This window comes from Nuphar pumila, chromosome 10 (assembly GCF_984573655.1).
Source record: "Nuphar pumila chromosome 10, dmNupPumi1.hap1.1, whole genome shotgun sequence".
In the NCBI taxonomy this organism is placed as follows: domain Eukaryota; kingdom Viridiplantae; phylum Streptophyta; class Magnoliopsida; order Nymphaeales; family Nymphaeaceae; genus Nuphar; species Nuphar pumila.
In genome coordinates, this window is record NC_143258.1 from 36,645,856 (window position 1) to 36,669,066 (window position 23,211).

A 23,211-nucleotide genomic window follows, 5' to 3' on the forward strand; every position below is an offset into this window, starting at 1 on the left:
GAATTTTGAGCTGTTGATTTTTTACAATCTCGAAAATGAAATCTTATGGTGTATTAAACCTGATAAAACCTTTTAATATACTAAATAAAACCTGCTAAACGCATTTGTATAGTTAGATCTGTCATTTGGTATATAGATCTATGCAAACCAGAGTGAATACCACCTTATACTTTCCCTATATATATAGACCATTTGGTAGATAGATCAGCACTAGGGTTGGTTTATACTTGCACAGTGATACACTTAGAAAGAGAAACAGGTGCCCTTTCAATGAATTTTTCACTGCCCTGAGTGTTTCAGGTGTACTTTTAGTAGACATCTTCCACTTGGTTATGATCTGATGGAAATCTGAGCATGTGAACTGGTTACGACCTTTTTTTCAGTTGATTCCTCTTCTTTTCAAGTTTTATTGGTCGAGTTCTCCCCAACCTATAAAACTGTATTAATTATATATTTATTATTAATAAAAAATTTCCTTCTCTCCAAAAAAAGAAAAATAGAAAATAACTTTCGGATAATGTGATTATGGCATACATGTACGTTTTCTAAGATCTTCAAAAATCAACTGGTGGCAATGTACCAAATTTCATGAACTAAAAATCCTTTTTCTCTATAAAAAAAACATTATCTTAAGCATATTCCTATCAAACAAACAATGCTGAATATATTTATAAGGTCTGATTGAGATGATGCAAACTACCTAGTAGCCTAGAAACAATATAAAACATGAGTGATCATGACCATGACTTCACCAACCGGGTTAGAGCTTTGAGAGTGATCTTATAAAGCCCTTAATTAAGACTAACAGTGTCTAGTTTCAAAAACTAAAGAACGCATTAAAGAAAAAAAAAGGGTGTGGGTGAAACGAACGATAAAATGGCTCAAGGCCAAAATGAGAGCAACACCACCACCTTCCTTCTCCAAAGAGATTTTGGGAGAGGCTACGAAACCAAGCAAAAGAAAAAGGAAACAAAAGGCAAGGTGGGCTAGGCGAACCCACTGAGGTGCAGGAGGGAGGTCTTGCATTTGGGGCACTCGTCGGTGATCTTGGGGAGCATGAAGTACATGAGGCACCGCTTGCATCCCGCCACCACCAGCACCTCCTCCTCATGATCCATCACCGGTGAGTACTCCTCCTTTTTCCTCGAGTAACCCTCCGGAGTTGAACAACTCGCAGCTTCGCTCCCCTCCACCTCATCGTCCTCGCAATCTTCGCCTTCTTGTTCTTCCTCTTCTTCTTCTGCATCGCTACGGTGATGACCGTCTTCCCCTTTCATTATCAACTCAAAGGACCCTTTCTTCACTTTCCTCCCTCTTTGCCAATCCACATAATACACTTCCCCCGTCTGACCAACAAACATAATCACAAAAACCAGTAAACTGCAATATATATATATATATATATATATATATATATATATATATATATATATATATATATATATATATATATATATATATATATATATATATATATATATAAGGTTTGCAAATCTGTGTGTGAAGCTTGTGGATACATCTGTGGAGTCATATCGGGGACATAAAGACTCACCACCTATGATTTTTGGCTATATATATATATAAGGTTTGCAAATCTGTGTGTGAAGCTTGTGGATACATCTGTGGAGTCATATCGGGGACATAAAGACTCACACCTATGATTTTTGGCTAGATAGAAAGGTACCATCAAGACTCTAGAGGTGCCAAATCCAAAAAAAACAAAGGTAAAGAAAACCCCGCAGGTAGGAGAAGCATACCTTGAGGTCCAGGTATTGGTCCCAATGAAGGGGAGGAGAGAGGTGCGGATTGCGCTTCGAGGTGGGGAGGGGTTGGTTTACCGGCGAGGAACCAGTGCTGCTGCCGGCGTCGCTGATCGATAACGTTTCGAAGGACTGTTCCAAAGGACTCTCCTCCATTTCTTTCTTCGACCAAAACAAAGAGGTGGGGAGAAGAACGAAAGGAATGAACGATAAACAGTTAATATAAAGAATTGATTAGAGTGAGTTCGAACTGCCTCTTCATTAAATAAAGCAAGTGAGAAATTAGACAGCCAGTATTTCCTTTTCAAAAGGTTTGAGGTTTCCCACTTTGGTTTCTTTTTTGTGTAAGAATTCAAACCATCCCGGTTTGTTTGCAGGCTAAGCTATAATACATAAACGTTATTTTGCATAATATATTTGATAATGGGATGCAGATGTGGATTGTGTACTGCCTTTTGCCAGCCGTGTTTGGAAAGACGCAAGAATCGACCGAGTTCAACCATCGGAGTTAGAGAAAGCAGAAACCTTTTCAATTTTAAAACATTCTTTCCCCCTCTGGGGCAATGTTGAAAAAATAAGAAAAAGGGATTTGGGGACACTTTTTAGGAACTATTTAGACAGCAAAAGACCAAGTGAGAACTGGCATTATCTCAATGAGAGGTAGGTTAAAATATTTGGCCACCAATGCATGTTTGCAGCAGGTAAGCTCAAAACCTGCCCACTTTCTCAACTTCAACGTCTATATCATGCCATGGTAGTCAAGAGCTAAAAATCATCAACATCATGAGTTATGGTGGAAGGCCACCAAAAAACTTTAAAAAATGAAAAAATGTTAAAAAAATATCGTTTTCTGCTAAATTGTAGTACACGACTGTAACTAATTTATACCAATATCTAAAATAAGAGCGGGGAGTAGGTACCTACTGCCAGTGAATAGGAGTTTTTAGGGTGTTTTTCCCACAGATGCACTCGGCATGGCCAATTTGCTATTGCTACAAAACGATACTTGAATAATTTTTTTTTTATGAAAATATGATTTCTTCAGCTTGAATATTTATGAAAATTTGCATACCATCGATTTTCCAACCTTATAAAAATCTACCATATGTGGGAATCGAAAGATATAAGAGTTCACTCCTATAAAATCAAGCGATGAGAATACATCTGTATCATGAGATTTGAGAAATACATGAAAAAAAAATCAGAAACTTGATAGGCTGGCTGTAGGCACAGATAGAAATAGGCAGCTTCTCCCTACTTTCTAAAATTTATATGTCCCAAGAATAGTGAAAGATGAGGAAGTGCAGAACTCCAATTTACCTAATTTACAATTTTTATTGCTTTATAAAAATAAAATATATAAAAGAAGAAACACGAATAGTGGGTGCCAAAAATTTGACTCTATTATTTTTTTTAATGACATTTATGTCATGAGTTTTGAGAATATAATTAGAAATTTGTTTATGCATTTACATATTTTCTTTTAAAAAAGGTGTTATTTGCATAGCACTTCATTAAAGTGTTCAAAATTGCATAGTTACAATATACCAATCATTGTTCAAACGGATACCTTTTAGAGAAAATTTGAAGAGTCAAATGGCATGCAGTTAAGTTTTTAAAAGGCAACTTTTCATATCAAAACAAAACTCTCTCTCTCTCTCTCTCTCTCTCTCTCTCTCTCTCTCTCTCTCTCTCTCTCACACACACACACACACACATATATATATATATATATAATGGTTACGGTGCTAAATAAAACATGCTATTAGATTTTTAGCATTTTTTTCAAAATTTCATCCCCATAGTTGCGATAAGCATGATTGATTCACTAGAAATCGATACTTTCGAGCATTCATTTTGGTTGAAAAAAATGATATTTGGAGCCTTAGAAATTTATGAAAATTGTAAGCCATTGATTTTTGAAACCTTATAAAAACCTATCCATGCACCGGAATAAATTTTCCAAGAAGTGATTCCTATAAAAACAAGTATATAGATATGGTCAGAATTTAAAAAGAAAATACCGTAATTACAATAGCAGATTTTATTTATCATCCTGCCCTTTTAGTAGGTTCCCATCTCTCTCTCTCTCTCTCTCTCTCTCTCTCTCTCTCTATATATATATATATATATATATATATATATATATATATATATATATATATATATATATATATATATATATATATATATATATATATATATATACGACCTAGCAAATGAGGTGGAACCCCTTTGTTTGTTTGTTTTTCTCACATCTAACACCATAAATGTGATCTACGGGTTTTGTTTTGTGGGAACCGGCATTTGGATCACCGGAATCCAACCTATAAACAGGTTTTTTTGGTGATCCAAAAATCAACGGCTATGAGTTTAGAGTGTGTCATGTTGAACACATCTATGGGGTTAGATTGTGTCAAAACAACTGGCATCGTGAGATTCAAAGTAGATTCTAGGCACAATCGATTGTACCAAATATAAACCCTACACACACGTTGCTATAGTCATTTGTATATACCATCTTGTAGAAAGCACCATTTTTTCAAACTTTTTGGCAATTCTTTTGAGGATCTAACCTTACATATGTGATCTACATAGTTTGTTTAGTAGAAAATAGGTTTTGAATAATGTGTTCGCAACATATAAGAAGGTTTTTCAAGGGTTTTAAAAATCAATGGCACACAATGTATCAAAAAATTATGAATCAAAAAATATAAACACATCTATAAAGTTAGATTGAGTGGATACAACTTACACCTATGATCTTCCGACTGAATTATACATAATGTAGACAGTAGCTGTTATATATGTGTGTAAAAAGTGCAGCTCACAAACCGTTTATGTCCTTGCACCATCTCAAACCCTTTTAGAAAACATAGTAGTGTTTGTTTTCAGCGTAATCCCAACATCTAGATGTGATCTGTATAGTTTATTTAGTAGAAAACATTATATCATATTAAGCACTTTTCATGTTTATATGTGTTTTCATATCCCAAAAGTTCAACGGTTCATATTGCAGCAAAAACTAGATTAAATGAAATTCAAGGATTCTAGTTAAATTGATTCAATCCAAAGCATTGGGTTTTAGTAAATAAGCAATGATAAAGGCATCTACAGGTTTCAAATCAAGCTAAAAACATATGAAACTAAGGAACTTAAGACGGTGCACAACATAAACTGTCTGAGAGCTACTCTCTCTCTCTCTCTCTCTCTCTCTCTCTGGCACGCGCGCGCAAACACACATATGTGTGTAGAGAGAGACATAAATGGTGGTTAAAAGAAAAAGAAAAAGAAAACAAAAAGGAAGTATCAAGCCAATCTATGGCTAAAGAAAATCTCACTGCAGAGAATCCAGTAAGCCAGGTATACATGCACTTTGCTTTTAACTTTCTTAACCGAGTGAAGGCCTCCGGGAATAAGCAATTGCAGGCCATGGTGGAAATGGCCAATTTAGCCCTTTGAGGAATCAGATCTTTATCCTGCAGCCTATGTTATTTTACTAGCATAGGTGCCTCCTTTCTATCCCCAAGAAGACCACATTCTCAGCTTTTGTTCATTTGGGGCCCTTGCTTTTTCCTTTTTTAATCTTTTGCTTTTCTTAAACAGCCCTCCACCTCAAAAAGTAAAAACTTTAGAATCTCAATGAAGTTGTAAGGGTGCAGGCAACAAGGAAACAGTCCAGCCTAAGAATCCATCAAGATGAAGTTGGCACCCGCACTACAAGAAAATGGAGCTTTACTAGCATGAAAGTAGCGCCACAAGATGCGCCAGTAAAAGTCCTGCCGGTAATTCATTCACTGACAAAACAAAACTTTCGCCAGTGAAACTGTTTTTACTGGCACAACCTTGCGCCAGTGTATGTCTCTAGTCTAGCGCAAACTCATGCTAGACATGTCCGTTTCACTGGTGCAACATTTGTAACAGTGAAAATCAGTTTTTACTGGCACAATACTGCACCAGTAAAAACCATTTCTACTACTATCAATAGAGGTTAGAAGTCTAATTTAGTCATTTATATGGGTCAAGTGCGAATCAAGATTAGCGATATATATTAATAAAGTATCACACAATAGTTTGCCAATTATCTATCTAATAATTGTCACCTGCATATTAGTGTCATTCGAATTATTCTACTCACCCTTTTATAATAATAAGATAGAGTGCATGCTTTCACCAATACATTAGGATATATATATATATATATGGCCAAGTATTTTTAGCACAGTTCATTTAGTTAGTGGGTGTATCATTCGGCAAGAACCGAACAGAGTCACCGGCGAAGAGCCTCTCGTTTTGGTTGACTTGTAGCAAACCAAAAAAAAATCATCATGGTAGGAAAGAAAAAAAAAGGATTTATTTGTATGATAGAGAATTCATCGGCTAGCAAAAAAAAAAGAGGTTGGGCAGTACAATTAAATTCTCAAAAATACAGGTCAATGATGAACCATAAACAGGACAACTTGATCGCTACGTTTCTAAGGTTTAAGGGCTAATCTAATGAGTCAATCAATCTACCCCAATTTTCCTAGAGTTTGATAGACAATTCAAGTCAGCATTAGGTTGCATCACGTTATTGTGGACTAACTGCATCAAATATCCTAAATATGTAAGTCAGATCATTACAATAGAAAATTGTTGGAAGAACAAAAAACAAAGATTGCCCCTATCCGTGGCCACCAGCTCTTGAGCAGGTGGTTGCATTATGTAGTGCATAAGAAAAACAGAAATTGATCATAATGTACAACAAAAATTATGTGTTTTCTGAAATGTCTTCCAATTTTTTAAATCCCCCATGTCTAAATTCGTAAATTTTTTGCTTTAAAAGGAGTTGTTTACCCTTCGCACAAGAGAATTTCCTCTAGATATGCGAAATTCCACCCGAATATGTGAATTTTCTATCAAATATGAGAATTTTCTCTCAAATACGTGAATATGTAAATTTTCTTTAAAATATGCTAATTTTCTCTCAAATATAAGAATATGCTAATTTTTTCCTAAATATATTATTTTCCTCTCAAATATATCAATTACCTTCTAAATATGTAATTTTCTCCTAAATATGCATATTTTCTCTTAAATATGTGATATTTATCTTAAAAACACAACAAAACGAGGCATATAAATATGTACATACATAAAATTAAATTACGCATTTCTGCCTAAGTATTACATGTACAGTAGGGCAAATATATCACAATCAAACATGTAACAATCATATACTAAGTTGAAAACATGTAAATGTACGAAATTCTTCCTAAATATGTGATATTCGTCTCAAATATATGAATTTTCTTCTAAATATGTAATTTTTCTCTCAAGTTTCATGTGATACATCACTACGCTCTCTGAATCTTTCAACCTCTCACTAAAAATTGTGTTTACGCAATGTTTTCACAAAAATCCTAAATTTTGCATAAACTAATATACAAATGTGTCTAGTTTTCATCCCAACAAAGTAAATTCGCACATCAAACTTGTGCATCTTCTCTATTTTGCATATCAAACGTGTACATGCATTACTTGGACAGAGACACAAAATTTAATTGTATACATGTACATGTTTATATGTCTTGTTTTGTTGTATTTTTAGGATGAATATCACATATTTAGAAAAAATCATATATTTAGAAGAAAATTTGCATATTTGGGAGGAAAATTCCATATTTAGGAGAAAATTTGCATATTCGCATATTTAAGAGAAAATTTGTATATTCATGAAAAAATTCACATATTCACACATTTGAGAAAAAAATTGCATATTTGGGAGAAATTTGTATATTTATGCAAAAATTCACATATTTGAGAGAAAATTTGCATATTCACATATTTGAGAGGAAATTTGCATATATGAAGAAAATTAGTTTGTGTGAAGGGTAAAAGGTCGTTTTAAAGCTGAAAATTTGTGCATTTGGATATGGGGGAATTTCAAAAATTGTGGGCCATTTATGGAAACTCATTATTTTTGTCAAATAGTATGATCATTTTTTATAAGAAAATTATATAATAAGCTAGAAAATGTATAAACCACATAAATGAACTAGCAAAGTACATTAATCAACTAATCAATAAATTGTTAGCCTAAATGCACTTACTAGAGGAAAAAAATCTTCTCTGATGCTCGACATGGAACAAAAAAACCACCATGAGTGCTCATATCACTTGTTAAAGTCTTACAAAAGAATTCTGGTTGTGGATTATTTTTCCTGAGTGTCAGATTAGATGTCAACAGTGCTTCCTTGTCATACTATATAGAAAAGGGCAATGCAACATGCATCAGGGTGAGCACATGAAGAAGGAAGCTCTAAATTTCTTGACATAATATATAAAAATGAAAAACATGAAATATTGCACATGAAGTAGATGAGCAACAGCTCATTGTGAGACAATGAAGCCCCAGTAATCCCCATGTTAAGACGTGTACATGGCTATTAATTGCAAATATGTACTACTGAATCATTCAGTTTAAGATGCAAGCTTGCATTAATTCTATCTCATTGTGAAGAACAACATTTAGGAAATGAACATGACTTGACACCCTATGATATTAAATAACTAGCTTCACTTATTTGCATGTGATAACAGATTTCATCAAAAAATTGCAAGTGGCAGTGTTCAAGCAGAGGTAGGATGAGGGCAAGCTCGTCCTGTTTGTAAAGCAGCTAGGCAATAACATGTCCATACAACCAAAATATGCCAAGGTCCACTAAGCCAATTAATCAAACCAATACATAATCACAAAAACTAGACTACCATTCTAAATGTTTAGTTAGACAAGCCTACAAAACCTGACTTTGTCTGACTCATCACAACCTCACTCAAATAGCATTTTTTGAACAATTTATGGTTTAATAAAATCTAAATAGAGCAATCATCTGCAAAGAAACAAGGAGAGCTGAATATTTATGTAGAACAAAAGACCATTACCTTTGACTTAAGGTGTGTCATCATTGTCTCATCACACAAACATATGATCATGGGACACAGCTTGCATTTAAAGATAGATTTAAACCTTATAACGCAGTCACTCAACTCAACTTGAGAAGGGCTTGTGGTACTGTGAGAACTTGCCAAAGGAACTACTTTGTCAGCTCCTTTGATCATTCATTTCTCACTCTTTTCGTCCATGTTAGAAGCATGTCTGCTCCTTCCATCATCATCATCTTCTTCATTCATCATGACACTTGTAATTCAACAAAAGAAGTAAGATTTTACCCAAAAAAGGAACAGACACATTAATCTTTGTTATTAACATTCTAAATTCCATAGGCAAGTATCTTTTACGCTCACTATTTTTCTTGTTCCCATGCACCTCTTAGCTCACCAAAAGATCAGTTGGATCTGCAAATACAGCGACAGACATAAACCCCAAGAGAAATACACTATAACTGTGACATAAATTGACAATACAGTAAATCACTTAATTTAAGATTACTTGTTTACCCTTTTCCTTATCCTTATATATATATAGATATATACATAGATATAGATATAGATATATAGATATATATATATATATAATATATATCATATGCTAGTCCCACCCAAAACAAGATCCACACAAAGATGGTACAGGTATGCAACACTATCCTTTATGCCCAAACTTGACTCTCCCATGAAAAATGACCAGCTTTGATCAATAGGAAGGCCATAGAAATGCATGAAAATTTATATTTTGAAGTTCAATAGATGTCCAACATAATTCAATAAGACAAACAGGTTAAAGTCATCAAGCAACTACAAAAATGAGACACTATTTAAGGACGTGGAAAAAATAAATTCAAAACAAGCAATTTATGATGTAGACATCATGGTGAAATTTTATATTGAAGTCATCCAATGTAGTTGGAAGAAAGAACCAATTGGAGCAAAACCCATTTTATCTCATATCAAGACATGAAATACTTAATACAAAAATTATGAATGAAAAAAAGAAACAAAGTTATATATAGAAACATATGCCAACTTATTCTTATATATTCACTTAAATCCTTAATACTTACCAAGTCTCTGCCAACCCCCACGGTGAATAGCATAGCCTGAGGTAGGGGCTCAGAGAAGAGTTTCTGCGGCTACCCTTTCTCTAGGAAGTTGTGTCAGACTTGTCCCAAACATCTCCCCAAATTGTCGAACAAGTGTCGCCTGCTCTACTTTGTAAGTGTTTGTAAGCTGCACAACAAAGGCTTTGGTGAGTAACATTTGTTAAGACAAGGAAGTTGTACACGACAATTCAAGTACAAGATTTTGATGATGAACAACTGGAACAACTGAATTTCAGCTAAAGCAATGAAGAAAGATGAAAAGAATTGCAGAATTCATTAAAGAATTTGTGAAGAGAAGTGTGCAAATGTAAATCTCTTTAAAAGTCTTAGATTCTTGTAAGAGCCTTACTTTGATTGCATATCTTACTTGCATTTCACCTAAAAATACTTAAGAAAAACTTTTCTAAAAGAACTCTTGGCAAAAATCATTTTAAAAATCTCTTTACCCACATTTTCAGGTTTATCAGTCAACCAATAGACTCATCAGTCGATCAATTTTTTTGCACCAATTTTTCAAAGCAAAACGTCAACTTTCTGATTAGTCGACTAATCGACTCTTAGTCGACCGGACAGAATGTTCGATTTCTGAAAAATTTAGCAGAATCGACTGAAAGTTTTTTTTAGTCTACTAATGATTTTTATCAGTCAACTAACTTTTTTTTAGTCGACTAAGTTTCAAAATTCAGAATTCAAAATTGTTCGGCTAGATACAGTAGTCGACTGACGATAACAGTCAGTCTGTTAATATTTGATTTCAATTGACTAATATAGTCATTTTCTGAAACTTTCAGAAGTTGCGTTATTTCATTTTTAAAACATTTTTTACTGTTCAAAAACCTTTATTCGACACCCCCTTTGTACCATCAACGTCTTGAATTCTTTAGTTATAAATAAAAATGAGATCTACACTCAAAATTATTAAGAGAAACATCAAATTTTTTGTTTTTCACTCATATTCATTCAAGTATTTGTTTTTTCACTCACTGAGTATTTTTACTCTAGTTTTTCACTCCAATTATTTTTGTGAGTTAGTGAAATCATGAGTTGAGTATTTTAGCAGCTTTAGAAGCATATTTCACTCCATTTGCATTCATAAGAAAGGCTCGTAGGTTGATTGTAAGTTGGTTATTTCAATTTTTCTGTAAAAGGATAGAGTCTCCTTGGTTTAAAGGAGAAGTTTGCTTTCAGCAAGGTTGTTGCTGAAAGTGGAACCGGTTTTCGTCTGTTTGATCTTGTGGTGACACAAGTGTGATAGTGGAAATCTCAAGCGGGTTTTGCTTGGGGACTGGATGTAGGTCTGTAAGATCGAACCAGGATAAAATTCTTGTGTTCTTTGTATGTGATTGCTTTGCAGTATTCAAATTCCTTCAAATTTCAAAGTCGAAGATTAAAAGCATTATTCACCCCTCCCCTCTAGTGCTCGTTGCATCGATCCTACAACACTTTCATTTGGTATCATAGCAAGGTTTGTTATCTTTTAATCTTACCATCATCTAGCATGGCAACAACATCGTCTTCTCAACACAAAGAAGGATGCTCCTCAGTTCATCCTCCTCTCTTTGACGAAACAAACTATGGCTATTAAAAAGTAAGAATGATAATATTCCTATAATACATGGATCTTGAAATTTGGAGAGTCGTTTCAGAAAAGTACTAAGCACCATCAACTGATTTTAGCCTATAGACCGATGAAGCAAAGAAGATTGTTTCACTCAACGCCAAAGGTATGAATGTGCTATATTGTGTCGTTGATAAAGTAGAGTTCAATCATATCTCTTAATGTTCCACTACAAATAAAATTTGGCATACTCTTCTTGTGACTCATAAAAGTACATCAAAGGTAAAAGAATCTAAAATTGTTTCTTTAGTTCATAAATTTGAGTTATTTAAAATAAAGTAAAATGAGTCAATTTCTGACATGATAATTAGAATGACCGATATTACTAATACTCTCAAATTTCTTAGGAAAGAATATTCGCAAGTGGATTTAGTTAGAAAAGTCCTGAGGTGTTTAACTCCTAAATGAGAGAGAAAGACCATAGCAATAGAGGAAACCAATGATTTAAACATTCTTTCTCTTAAAGATTTAGTTGGTAATTTGATGGAATATGAAGTTCAACTTCAAGATAGACAAGAAGAAGAACCAAAGAAGAAATTTCTTGCACTCAAAGTCACTTCAGACTCTGAACATTCAGATAAAGATGAAGATATTGCCCTTATCACTAGGCAATTCAAAAGATTCATCAAAAAGGAAAGATTCCAAAGAAAGGTGAAAAAAATTGAACCATTAAATCTGCAAAAAGGCTGGACATATCAAAAGAGATTATCTTTTTCTCAAAATCAAGCCTAAGGACCAATTCAAAAATAAAAGGGCATTTCAAGCAAGTTGGGATGAAAGTGACTCTTCTTCTGATGAAAAATCAAATGAAGAAGTCGTCAGCATGTGCTTTGTAGCACAAGAAGACTCGGTAAGTCAATTTGATTATGATGACTTATTAGAAGCTTTTAATGATTTATATGCTAAATTTAAGAGTCTAAGTTCTAAAAACAAAAAGTTGAAAATAGAAAATTTGACTTTTGACTCTAAGAACAATTTATTACTTCAAGAGATGGAAGATCTTAAGAAGAAAAACTTTTCTCAAGTATCTGAGATAAAAGAAATTGGCATTAGAACCAATGTCTTATAATAAGAGATATCTAGTTTTAAAGAAAAATCTAATGATCTTCTCTCTATAGTGACTAAGTTCACTAAAGGTCAAGAAAATCTAAAAAAAAACTTTATTCTCAAAGATGCTCGGTTAACAAAACTGGATTGGGATATAGTTTCTTTGATACTCAAAATAGACCAAATTATATAGTAAAGAATCAAAGTCAGAATTCTCAATCATTGGTTCAAAGAACTCAGATTTCTAAATATGTATATCATGGTAGAAACATATTACATCATGGTACTTCCAATGCATATAAGCCTAGACATGTTTATCCATCTTATCATGCTTCCTTTTATAATTCTAGAAATGCTAAAACATTTTATGTTAGAAAGAGTGATTATTTTCAAAAAAAACCAATATCCAAATGGATTTGGGTTCCTAAGACTAACTCTCATGGACCCGAAAATAAAAAAGGGTCAAATGATTTGTCTTTCAATTTTGTTGTAGGTACACAAAATAAGGAACAAGTGAATCTTGGGCAACGGTTGTTACAAACATATGACTGGAAGGCTAGAGTTATTTTTCATCCTTCAAAGTAAGGATGGAGGAACTGTCACCTTTGGTGACAATAGTAAGAAAAAAGTAATCGGTATTGATAATATTGGTAATCCAAAATTTTTCTTAATAGAAATTGTTCTTTTAGTAGATGGATTAATGCATAATTTGTTATCTATTAGTCAATTATGTGACAAAGGTTTTCTCATTTCTTTTGAACATAATTTATGCTTAATTTTTTATTCTTGTTCTAAAAAGATCATCTTTAAAGGAAAGAGAAAGAACAATGTATATGAACTTTATCTTGATGAGTTACCCACCTTCAATGAAAAATGTCTTATTGCTTCAAATGAAATTCAATGGTTATGGCACAAGAGACTTGGACATGTTAACTTCAAATTAATTTCTAAGTTATCCAAGAATGATCTTGTTAGAGGCCTACCTAGAATATCATATAAGAAGAATCATTTATGTGATGTTTGTCAAATGGTTAAACAAATCAAGAGTTCTTTCAAAGCAAAATATATAGTTTCGACAAATCGTCCTCTGAAACTTTTACATTTAGATCTATTTGGATCATCTAGAATTCAAAGTTTGAATGGTAGTAAACATGTTTTTGTTATAGTAGATGATTATTCTCGTTTTACCTGGGTGATTTTTCTGAAAAGCAAAAATGATGTTTTTTTTTTATTTTCTAAACTATGTAGAAGAATTACAAATAAAAAATCTACCTCTATTATTATTATTCGTAGTGATCATAGAGGAGAATTTGAAAATGAATATTTTCTAAAGTTCTGTGATTTACATGGAATATCTCACAACTTTTCTTTTCCTAGAGCAGCTCCTCAAAATGGAGTTGTTGAAAGAAAGAATAGAACATTGCAAGAATGTGCTAGAACCATGCATCAAGATAAAAATTTACCAAAATACTTTTGGGCTGAAACAGTAAATACAACATGTTATGTTTTAAACCGCGTTCTTATTCGACCATTTTTACATAAAACATGTTTTAAATTATATTATGATTGTATACCAAAGATCTCATATTTCAAAAATGTTGGTAGTAAATGCTTCTTGTTAAATACCAAAGATAATCTTGATAAATTTGATTCAAAATCAGATGAAGCAATATTTTTTGGATATTCTTCTAGAAGCAAAGCTTTTTGTGTTTTTAAGAAAAGAACTTTTTGCATTGAAGAGTCTTTACATATTGTATTTGATGAGAATTGTGAGCAGGTTATACCTCTAAGCGAAGAAGAAGAAGTCATACTTCAAGAAGAACCTTTGATAGAAAGCACTTCACAAGAAAACATTCCTCAAAATCTTACACCGGTTTGAAAAAAACTTTGTAATCATCCACATAAGCAGATTATTGGAGAAATAAAGAGTGGTGTCCAAACTAGAAGGCAATTGGAAGAATATATTGCAAATTTTGCTTTCATATCAAAAATAGAACCAGAGAATATCAATGAAGCTTGTGATGATAAATTTTGGCTTTTGGCCATGTCTGAAGAACTTAACCAATTCACTCAAAATGATGTATGGGATCTTGTTGATAGACCAAAGGATCATCCGGTAATTGGAATGAGATGGGTCTTTCAGAACAAGCTAGATGAGAACGGCGAAGTCATTCAAAACAAAGTAAGGCTAGTAGCACAAGACTATAACCAAGAAGAAGTCATAGATTTTGATTAAACCTTTGCATCAGTGGCTCGATTGGAGTTAATTCGGATGATGTTTGCTTTTGCTAGCTACATGAATTTTAACTTATACCAAATTCATGTTAAGAGTGCATTTTTGAATAGATACATCAATGAAGAAGTTTATGTAGAACAACATACAGGCTTTGAAGATGAGAAATATCCAGAAAGAGTCTACAAATTAAAAAGAGCTTTGTACAGACTCAAACAAGTACCAAGAGCATGGAAGAGTTTGAAATGAGCTTGATGGGTGAATTGAACTACTTCCTTAGACTTCAAATAAAGCAAACTGAAAAAGGAATCTTCATCGACCAAGCCAAGTATACAAAAGAACTTCTTAAAAGATTTGGCATGGACTCATCTAAATCAAGAAGGAATCGTATGAGCACAACTACCTCTCTTGACAAAAATGAAAACGGTAAAACTGTAGATACTAAGTTCTACAGAGGTATGATTAGATATCTATTATACTTAGTTGCTAGTTGACCTAATATAATGTTTAGTGTTTGTATGTGTGCTAGATTTTAAGCTAATCTGAAGGAATCTCACTAAATTGTTGTAAAACAAATTCTTCGATACATGAAAGATACTTCAAACTTTGGATTGTTTTACTCAAAATCATCTTCCTTCGATTTAGTTTCATATAGTGATGCATATTTTGCTGGAAGCAAATCTGATCGCAAGAGTACTAGTGGAACTTGTCACTTCTTAGGACATTCCTTAGTCTCTTGTTTTAGTAAAAAGCAAAATTCAGTATCACTCTCAACTACTGAAGCAAAATATATAGCAGCTAGTTTAGCATGTAAACAAGTACTTTAGATGAAGCAAACCTTAAGAGATTTTGGTTTGAATTACTCCATAACAATAATTTATTGTGATAACACTAGTGTTATAAATCTTCCAAAAAATCTTGTTCGACACTCAAGAACTAAGCATATTGAAGTGAGACATCATTTTTTACGAGGTCATGTTTTAAAAAGAGATATATCTTTAAATTTTATACCCACAAATGCACAACATGCCGACATCTTCACTGAACCACTCAAAAACGAAGATTTTATGAGAATTAGAAGAGAACTAGGGATTTGCTCATTATTAGACTTATACTTTTTTTTGAAATTTTTGTTTTACTTGAAATTTTTTAAGACCAACACTTCTCTCGAACTTTGTTTACTGATATTGCTTTGATAACATTTTTTTGGGGTTGTAATATTTTGAACTTGTATTTGCATTTTTTTTATACATTGACTCCACCTACTCCTTTTGATCATGACAAAGGAGGAGAAAAAAAACAATATGCATGAGAAGAAAAACAATATGTGTTAACAATGTTGATATTATGCTAACTTCTTATGTTTTGACAGCATATTGATAGGGGGTAAGTTTTCTCTCTATTTATCAATGTTTTATTTGTGACTAGTTTGTGATCATCAAAAGGGGGGAGATTGTTAAGACAAGAAAGTTGTACACGATAATTCAAGTACAAGATTTTGATGATGAACAACTAGAACAACTGAATTTCAGCTAAGGCAATGAAGAAAGATGAAAAGAATTGAAAAATACGTTAAAGAATCTGGGAAGAGAAGTGTGCAAATGTAAATCTCTTTAAAAGTCTTAGATTCTTGTAAGAGACTTACTTTGATTGCATATCTTACTTGCATTTCATTTAAAAATACTTAAGAAAAACTTTTCTAAAAGCACCCTAGACGAAAATCATTTTAGAAAGCTCTTTACCCACATTTTCAGGTTTATCAGTCGACCAATAGACTCATCAGTCAACCGATTTTTTTGCGCCAGTTTTGCAAAGCAAAACATCAACTTTTTTATTAGTCGACTAATCGACTCTTAGTCGACTGGACAGAATGTTCGATTTCTGAAAAATTTAGCAGAGTCGACTCAAAGTTTTTTTCAGTCTACTAATGATTTTCATCAATCGACTAACTTTTCTTTAGTCGACTAAGTTTCAAAATCCAGAATTTAAATTTGTTCGCCTAGATACAGTAGTCGACTGACGGTAATAGTCAGTCTGCTAATATTTGATTTTAATCGACTAATAACTATTTCAGTCGACTAATATAGTCATTTTCTGAAACTTTCAAAAGTTGTGTTCTTTCATTTTTTAAACATTTTTTATTGTTTAAAAACATTTGTTTGACACCCCTTCGTACCACCAACGTCTTGAATTCTTTAGCTATAAATAAGAATGAGATCTATACTCAAAATTATCAAAAGAAACATCAAATTCTTTGCTTGGGGACTGGATTCTTTATGTGTGATTACTTTGCAGTATTCAAATTCCTTCAAATTTTAAAGATAAAGATCAAAAACATTATTCACCTCCCCCCCTCTAGTGCTCGTTGCATCGATTCTACAACACTTTCAACATTGTCGACATACCTCTTTAAAAAGCCTTCTCTCTGGTTCTCCACAATTACACAAATGTTACCACAAAGCCTTTGTTGTGCAGCTTTGGTGAGTAACATGGAGTACCATGCTAACCAGAAAGAAGGCTTAAAAAACCTAACATGGTACTCCATGTTCTAACCAACTATCTTTAGTGCAGCGGAAGTTTTCTCTAGAAAAAGCCAAAACCTGATGTTGGCCTACACATGTGCGAGTAAATCCTTGCTATTTATGGCTTCGAAGAAGAAATGTGCCAGTGATAGGGAAATTTCTTGTAGTGCTGCAAAAAATGTCACGATAATTCACCATATTATGGTATTAGTGTTTCATGTAATTATCATGACATTTTCACAATTACATCTGTTATATCTTGAGAAAATGAGCCATTTTATTTTTTATCTTTTTCTTCTTACTTTCAATTTAATATTTTTGTTGTTGTTTTCCCTAAATCCTAATCCTTAATATTATAAAAGGGTAATAAGTGTCCAAAATTAGATGCCCCGTTACTTTTTTAAATTGACATCCTTGCTATGTTTTGTGACAAATTCATTAAAATTTGTTTGTCCTTTATATAATTTTCCAAAAAAAAATTGTCACATGACATCTTGTAATTTTTTTAATACTCCTGACTTACCATCTCTCTCTCTCTCAAATATCTCCTAAACCACTCATCTCTCTCTCATCTCTCACTGGCCATAAAAATAAAAACCTTATGCATGGGTTTGGCCAGCCCCATGCATAACGTTCTCATCAAAATGTGCTTGAAATCCATAAATTTTTCTTTGTGCTTATTCATCTTATTTATCATAAAAATTAATTTAAATCTATGCTTCTTCGTATGGATGGGCCATTACGTTTTAATTTAAATACATATTAAGCCATACAAAAAGGTATTTATTTCCTTTAGTTATTTAGTTGTATATTTTAAAAATAAATTATAAATTTTCTAAACATATACATATTTATTTATTTGTCATAAAAAGATTAATATAAACATGATTTATCTAGGCCTAGCCATATGGATGTGGCTATTAACTATCTAGTGTTTATAGCCGAGAAAAACAAACAATTTTAATTCTTCACGAGAAATTAATTGCCATTATTTTGACATTTTAAACTTGTCACTATGCTCGCACCCCTACAAATTGGGCCTCCTCAGACTATGTGAATGAATTGTTCACCTTATTTAAGTATCCACCAACCGATCATGTAATGTGAACCAACCATAGATGAAGAGGTGATTTCTGGTGGGGGAGGTGTAATTGGGTCTAGTACACCTGAACTGAACCGATGTCTCAAGCTTATGTGACCCGGCTGGATTTTGATAGACCCATAGTTCAGGTCAGTTTCGAAACAAGTTGATTTATTGGTAAGAAAGTAAATACCTGAACCCATTAAGATCAAACCTATTTTTATACACGGACCAAACAGTTTCGTAAAACCAATAATCGAGCTGTTCCGGATCAGAACCCAGTGTGTCTGAACCCAATGGTTCTATATAGTCTCTACCCCAAGTGGCTCAAACTCGAATACGATATGTACCTACACCCATTTCACACATAACATGAACCTGAACCGAAATGTGGTTCAAAACTAGACATGGATGGACCCTAACCCAAATCTAATGCATACCAATTATGATAAATTAAAAATAATTGGAATTAATCAAATAGGCTTCTTTTATGATAACAACTTAGCACTAAAAAGCTAAAAAATTACTTAAACGCTGATTTTGATTCATTTAAAATATGATGCAGTATTAATGTATTTCTCATTTTAAACTGATATAATCGATTAGTTTTCAAATAATGTTCTGTTTATCTTTAAATTTTGGCATATCATAAGCTTTTCAAATTACAAATGTTTATAGCAAAGCTTGTTGATATATAATTTTGTACAAGGAGTCGCCAACTCAATTTAAAATGGGCTTATGACATACCCAATTTATTTATACCTGAACTCATTAACCCCTACAAGTCTAAATTCTAGTTATACCCAAATTCAAGCCTAAATCAAATCAAGACCTGACTCACTTGGACCTGACCCATTTTGTAGCCAAACAAATTAACTCATGTTGTTCCACAATTTTTAACCATACCAGGATGCGGACTCAAGCCTGTTAAGATAAATGTGCCTTTTTACCTTTTTTATATTATTATATATGTATATACCTATATGTATTTTTATATATTATATATATATATAAAGTCAACCTAGGGTTGACTTTATCTAGCCATTGGAGGCTACTCCAATGGCTAGATTTCTAGCAGTTGGACCCTCTCTAATGGTTAGAATGGTTTCTTCTTTACTATCTTTTTTCCCTCTTTCCTCCTATAAATATGTAAATGTGTGTGCTTTGTAAAGTGAGAGTGATGGGTAGTTTAAGTCAACCTAGGGTTGACTTTATCTAGCCATTAGAGGCTACTCCAATGGCTAGATTTCTAGCCGTTGGACCCTCTCCAACGGTTAGAAGGGTTCCTTCTTTACTCGCTTTTCTCTCTCTTCTCTCCTATAAATATGTGAATGTGTGTCATTTGTAAAGTGAGATTGATGAGTAGTTTAGGCTTGCGAGTGTGAGTTTATTTGTGTAGTGAGGTATTTTGTGTAATATTTTTCTTTTGGCTTATGTATTTCAAGGTTCATTATTAATGAAGATACATATTCATAAAGTCATGTGTTTGTTGTATTTATTTTTTATTCATATGTATTGCATGTTGGTATTTGAATTTGGGTTTTGATTACCTTGGGTTTTTCACCACTTTCACGACATGGTATCAAAGCAAAGGCACCATGGATTTGGAGTCAAAAAATTTTGACTTGTTAAATGGCTTTGATTCAACGCTCTCTCATTCTGATGTGTATATTGTAACTTTATGGCACATGTTTTTAAAATAGAATTGTTTTCAAATGAATATGTTTTTTATAAATCCATTGAAAGTAAAATTTATAAAAATTATTGTATCTTGACATATGATTTGATAAATATAAAATTATAGATAAGTGTATTTTGCAAAAAGTATATGGTTTCTTAAAATCTTATATGTTTTTTTTATGTTTTGCAAAATACTAAATTCATGTCATCTCTTGTATGATGCTTAATGAGTGTATTCATATGAATCTTGTAATTTTTTTAATATAATGATGTTTTGATTAATCGTAGCTTGTGATATGCATGATATTATGAATATATTCTTGTACTCCTTAATATTGTATGCTCTCCATCATCGTGTGAATGTGTTTACACAAGAATTTTTAAGTTCAAAAGCATGATTCTTAATATATTATGTGAATTTTTTATGTCAAAAATTATGTTTTAAACTTTTGAATGATTTACTCATTGAGTCGTAGAAGCTATAAATTGTTTAAAAATATCATGAATGTTTTATAGGCTCACATGAGATTGCGCTATTATGATTATGTGACATCAATGTTTAACTTTAAGTTGTTGCTATATTTAAAACCATTTTATTGTTGTAAATGATTAATGATTAATTGAGTATGATCTTCGATGGTTTAAATTTATGAAATTAAGGAGTGATTATTATATTTGAAGGAATATTATCTCCAGATTTATATTCTTGGGTATATGCCATGAGTACCCTTTGTGATTATTATATCAACTTATATTGGATTGCATGAGCAAGTTTTATTACCATGTACTTGAATACATTCTTTTACATATTTTATATGATCTCTTTGTAAACATCCATGATCTGCTCTTAATGAGTCCCTATATGTGTATATGCCTCTTTGTTATATATTTTTTCTTATAAAAAGTTATTACATTTTTATGTATTGGGCTTTTGTGCTTCTTAGTGATTGGTGGTGCTTGGAATCTTTGTGTTCGTACTTTTGCTTGATTATATATTTTTTTTGTTTCATAGTGGACTTATGATCTAGGGTAAGCTAGCTTATTAGTCATTCTCTAGTATTTTTTATATAATCTTGGTTGTCTTTGCTTGCACAAGATTTATGATACATTGTCAATTGATACCATGTTTGCATGTGATTACATAATATCTTAAAAATCGTTATTGAAACTTATTTAAAATAATAATTTTTAAGTCATTTACTGTATTCGAACTCACATTATTTAAAATTTATTTTTATGAGTTCTTTGTTGCCATGTTATGGCATTTGTTTAGTCCATCACAAATCTTGATAAATCATTTTCTTTGGCCTTGTTATTATTGTGTCAGGGTTTTCCGTTGAGGTGAGTTATGTGTGTACCTCATATCATCTTATTAGTCTAGATTTTCATAGGTTATGAGTGGTGTGTTATCATTCACCTTAGTCTGTTTGATGGTTGATTGGCCTTTAAACTCATTATTGTCAATAATTTGAGTTAGTCATTAGGGTGGGTTGTGTGTGCATCTCATGTCATCTTGCCAGTATAGGCATGTATCTAACTGGAAGGTGATTGACCTCATATTTTATGATAATGTTTTACTACTTATTTGTTTGTTTAGCCATTGTTATAGTATTGGATGCTTGATATCTTGTTTTTTCTATGATGGTAATTATGTTTTCAAAATCATAGAGTTTTGAAATATTGTTAACATTGTTATTATTGATATTCTTAATGGCATTAGTTTATTTTCATCACAAGTTCTCTTACATCTTGTGTTTTCTCCTATTATGCCTCTTATCTAAGTGTCATTTTATATAGACAAAAGATGCCTATTCACACTTTTATGTATTCATTTAGCCCATAAGTAGCATCATGATTATACCCTTATTTTAGTAGTTGATACACTTATTTTGAGTGTTATTGTATGTAAACAAGAGATGTTTACTTATACTTTGTGTGTTTGTTTAACTCATAAGTGGCATTGTGATTATACTCTTGTTATGGTAGTTGATACACTTATTTTGAGTGTCATTATATGTAGACAAGAAATATTATTTTCAATGTGGTAAGTTATGTACATCATTTGGTTATGCTCTTGTTCTTGTCATTGATGCACTTGTTTTAAGTGTCATTTTATGTAGACAAAAGATGTTAGTTATTCACACTTTTTGTATGTATTTTTTTTAGCCCATTAGTGTCGTTATGCTTTTGTTTTAGTCCTTGATACACTTGAATTTTAAGGTTTGGAAGACTAATGAGGTGATTGCTTGTGGTGGTCAAACTATTGTTGAGATTTGCAAATATCATTAATTATGTTATGTGGGATTTTTAAATCTCTTCATAAAATTTTTAAATTTCACTAATTATTTGTCCTTGTATGGGAAATAGCTATTAAAATATTTTCATGCATTTTCGCATTGAATATGCATTAATTTCATGATTAAGATACTCTAAATTTGTTTCATGACCAGTTGTCTTGCATATATAATGATTTTTGTAAAAATATCATTTCTTGATATTTATAGGATTATAAATCTCTTCATATTTCTTGAAAGATTTTCATTGTTATCTCTTAAAATTAGTCCATAAGTGACTTTTTTATTGATTCTAAACTATTGCATGGTTCATTCATATATGTATTTGTTGTGTGGTTAATATTGTTTCTAAAATAGTTAATTGATCCATATTTATCTATATTTTCTTAAATCTTTATTGAATGACTTGAATCATTTATTATATATTTTACTGTGTAAAAATGATTTGTTCTTGAAAGAAAATCTATCTATGAGTAATTTACTTTTTTTGTGAGTTATTTCTTTATGGTATTGATGTTGTTTGAAAATCCATGCCTTTTTACGTATTAATGAAAATTTCATGATAGATGCATGTTTTCATCAATGTTTTAAGTAATTAATTATTTATGAGCTCATCTTTGAGATATTTTATACATACATCTCTTTTTTTATAATATGCCATTATGATTTAAGAACTTTGATTTCTTAAAAAATATCTATTGATGCGAGTCTTTCAATGATTATCGTGTTTGAAATTAATGATTTTTTAAAATTAATTCTTATTTTGAATTATTTTAAAAAATATTAAATTGCCTTGCTAAATATTTTCTATATATTGTATGTTTGTGTGTTTGGCTATCCTCTCTCCATAATATATATATATATATATATATAGTTGAATTGTTATTTTGCTCTATTTTACATGTTCTCAAAGTATTGGTGTTATTGATTATTTTAG

General features: G+C 32.0%; 1 protein-coding gene across 1 annotated transcript; it reads right to left on the bottom strand.

Moving 5' to 3' along the window:
• Window positions 1-986: 986 nt before the first annotated feature.
• Window positions 987-1,916, bottom strand: LOC149826663 (protein CURLY FLAG LEAF 1-like). Its single transcript, XM_090018359.1, has 2 exons — window positions 1,758-1,916; window positions 987-1,346 (listed from the first exon to the last, which is right to left on the bottom strand). The coding sequence occupies exons 1-2, from the start codon at window positions 1,914-1,916 to the stop codon at window positions 987-989; spliced, it is 519 nt and encodes a 172-aa protein (XP_089874485.1).
• Window positions 1,917-23,211: the final 21,295 nt, after the last annotated feature.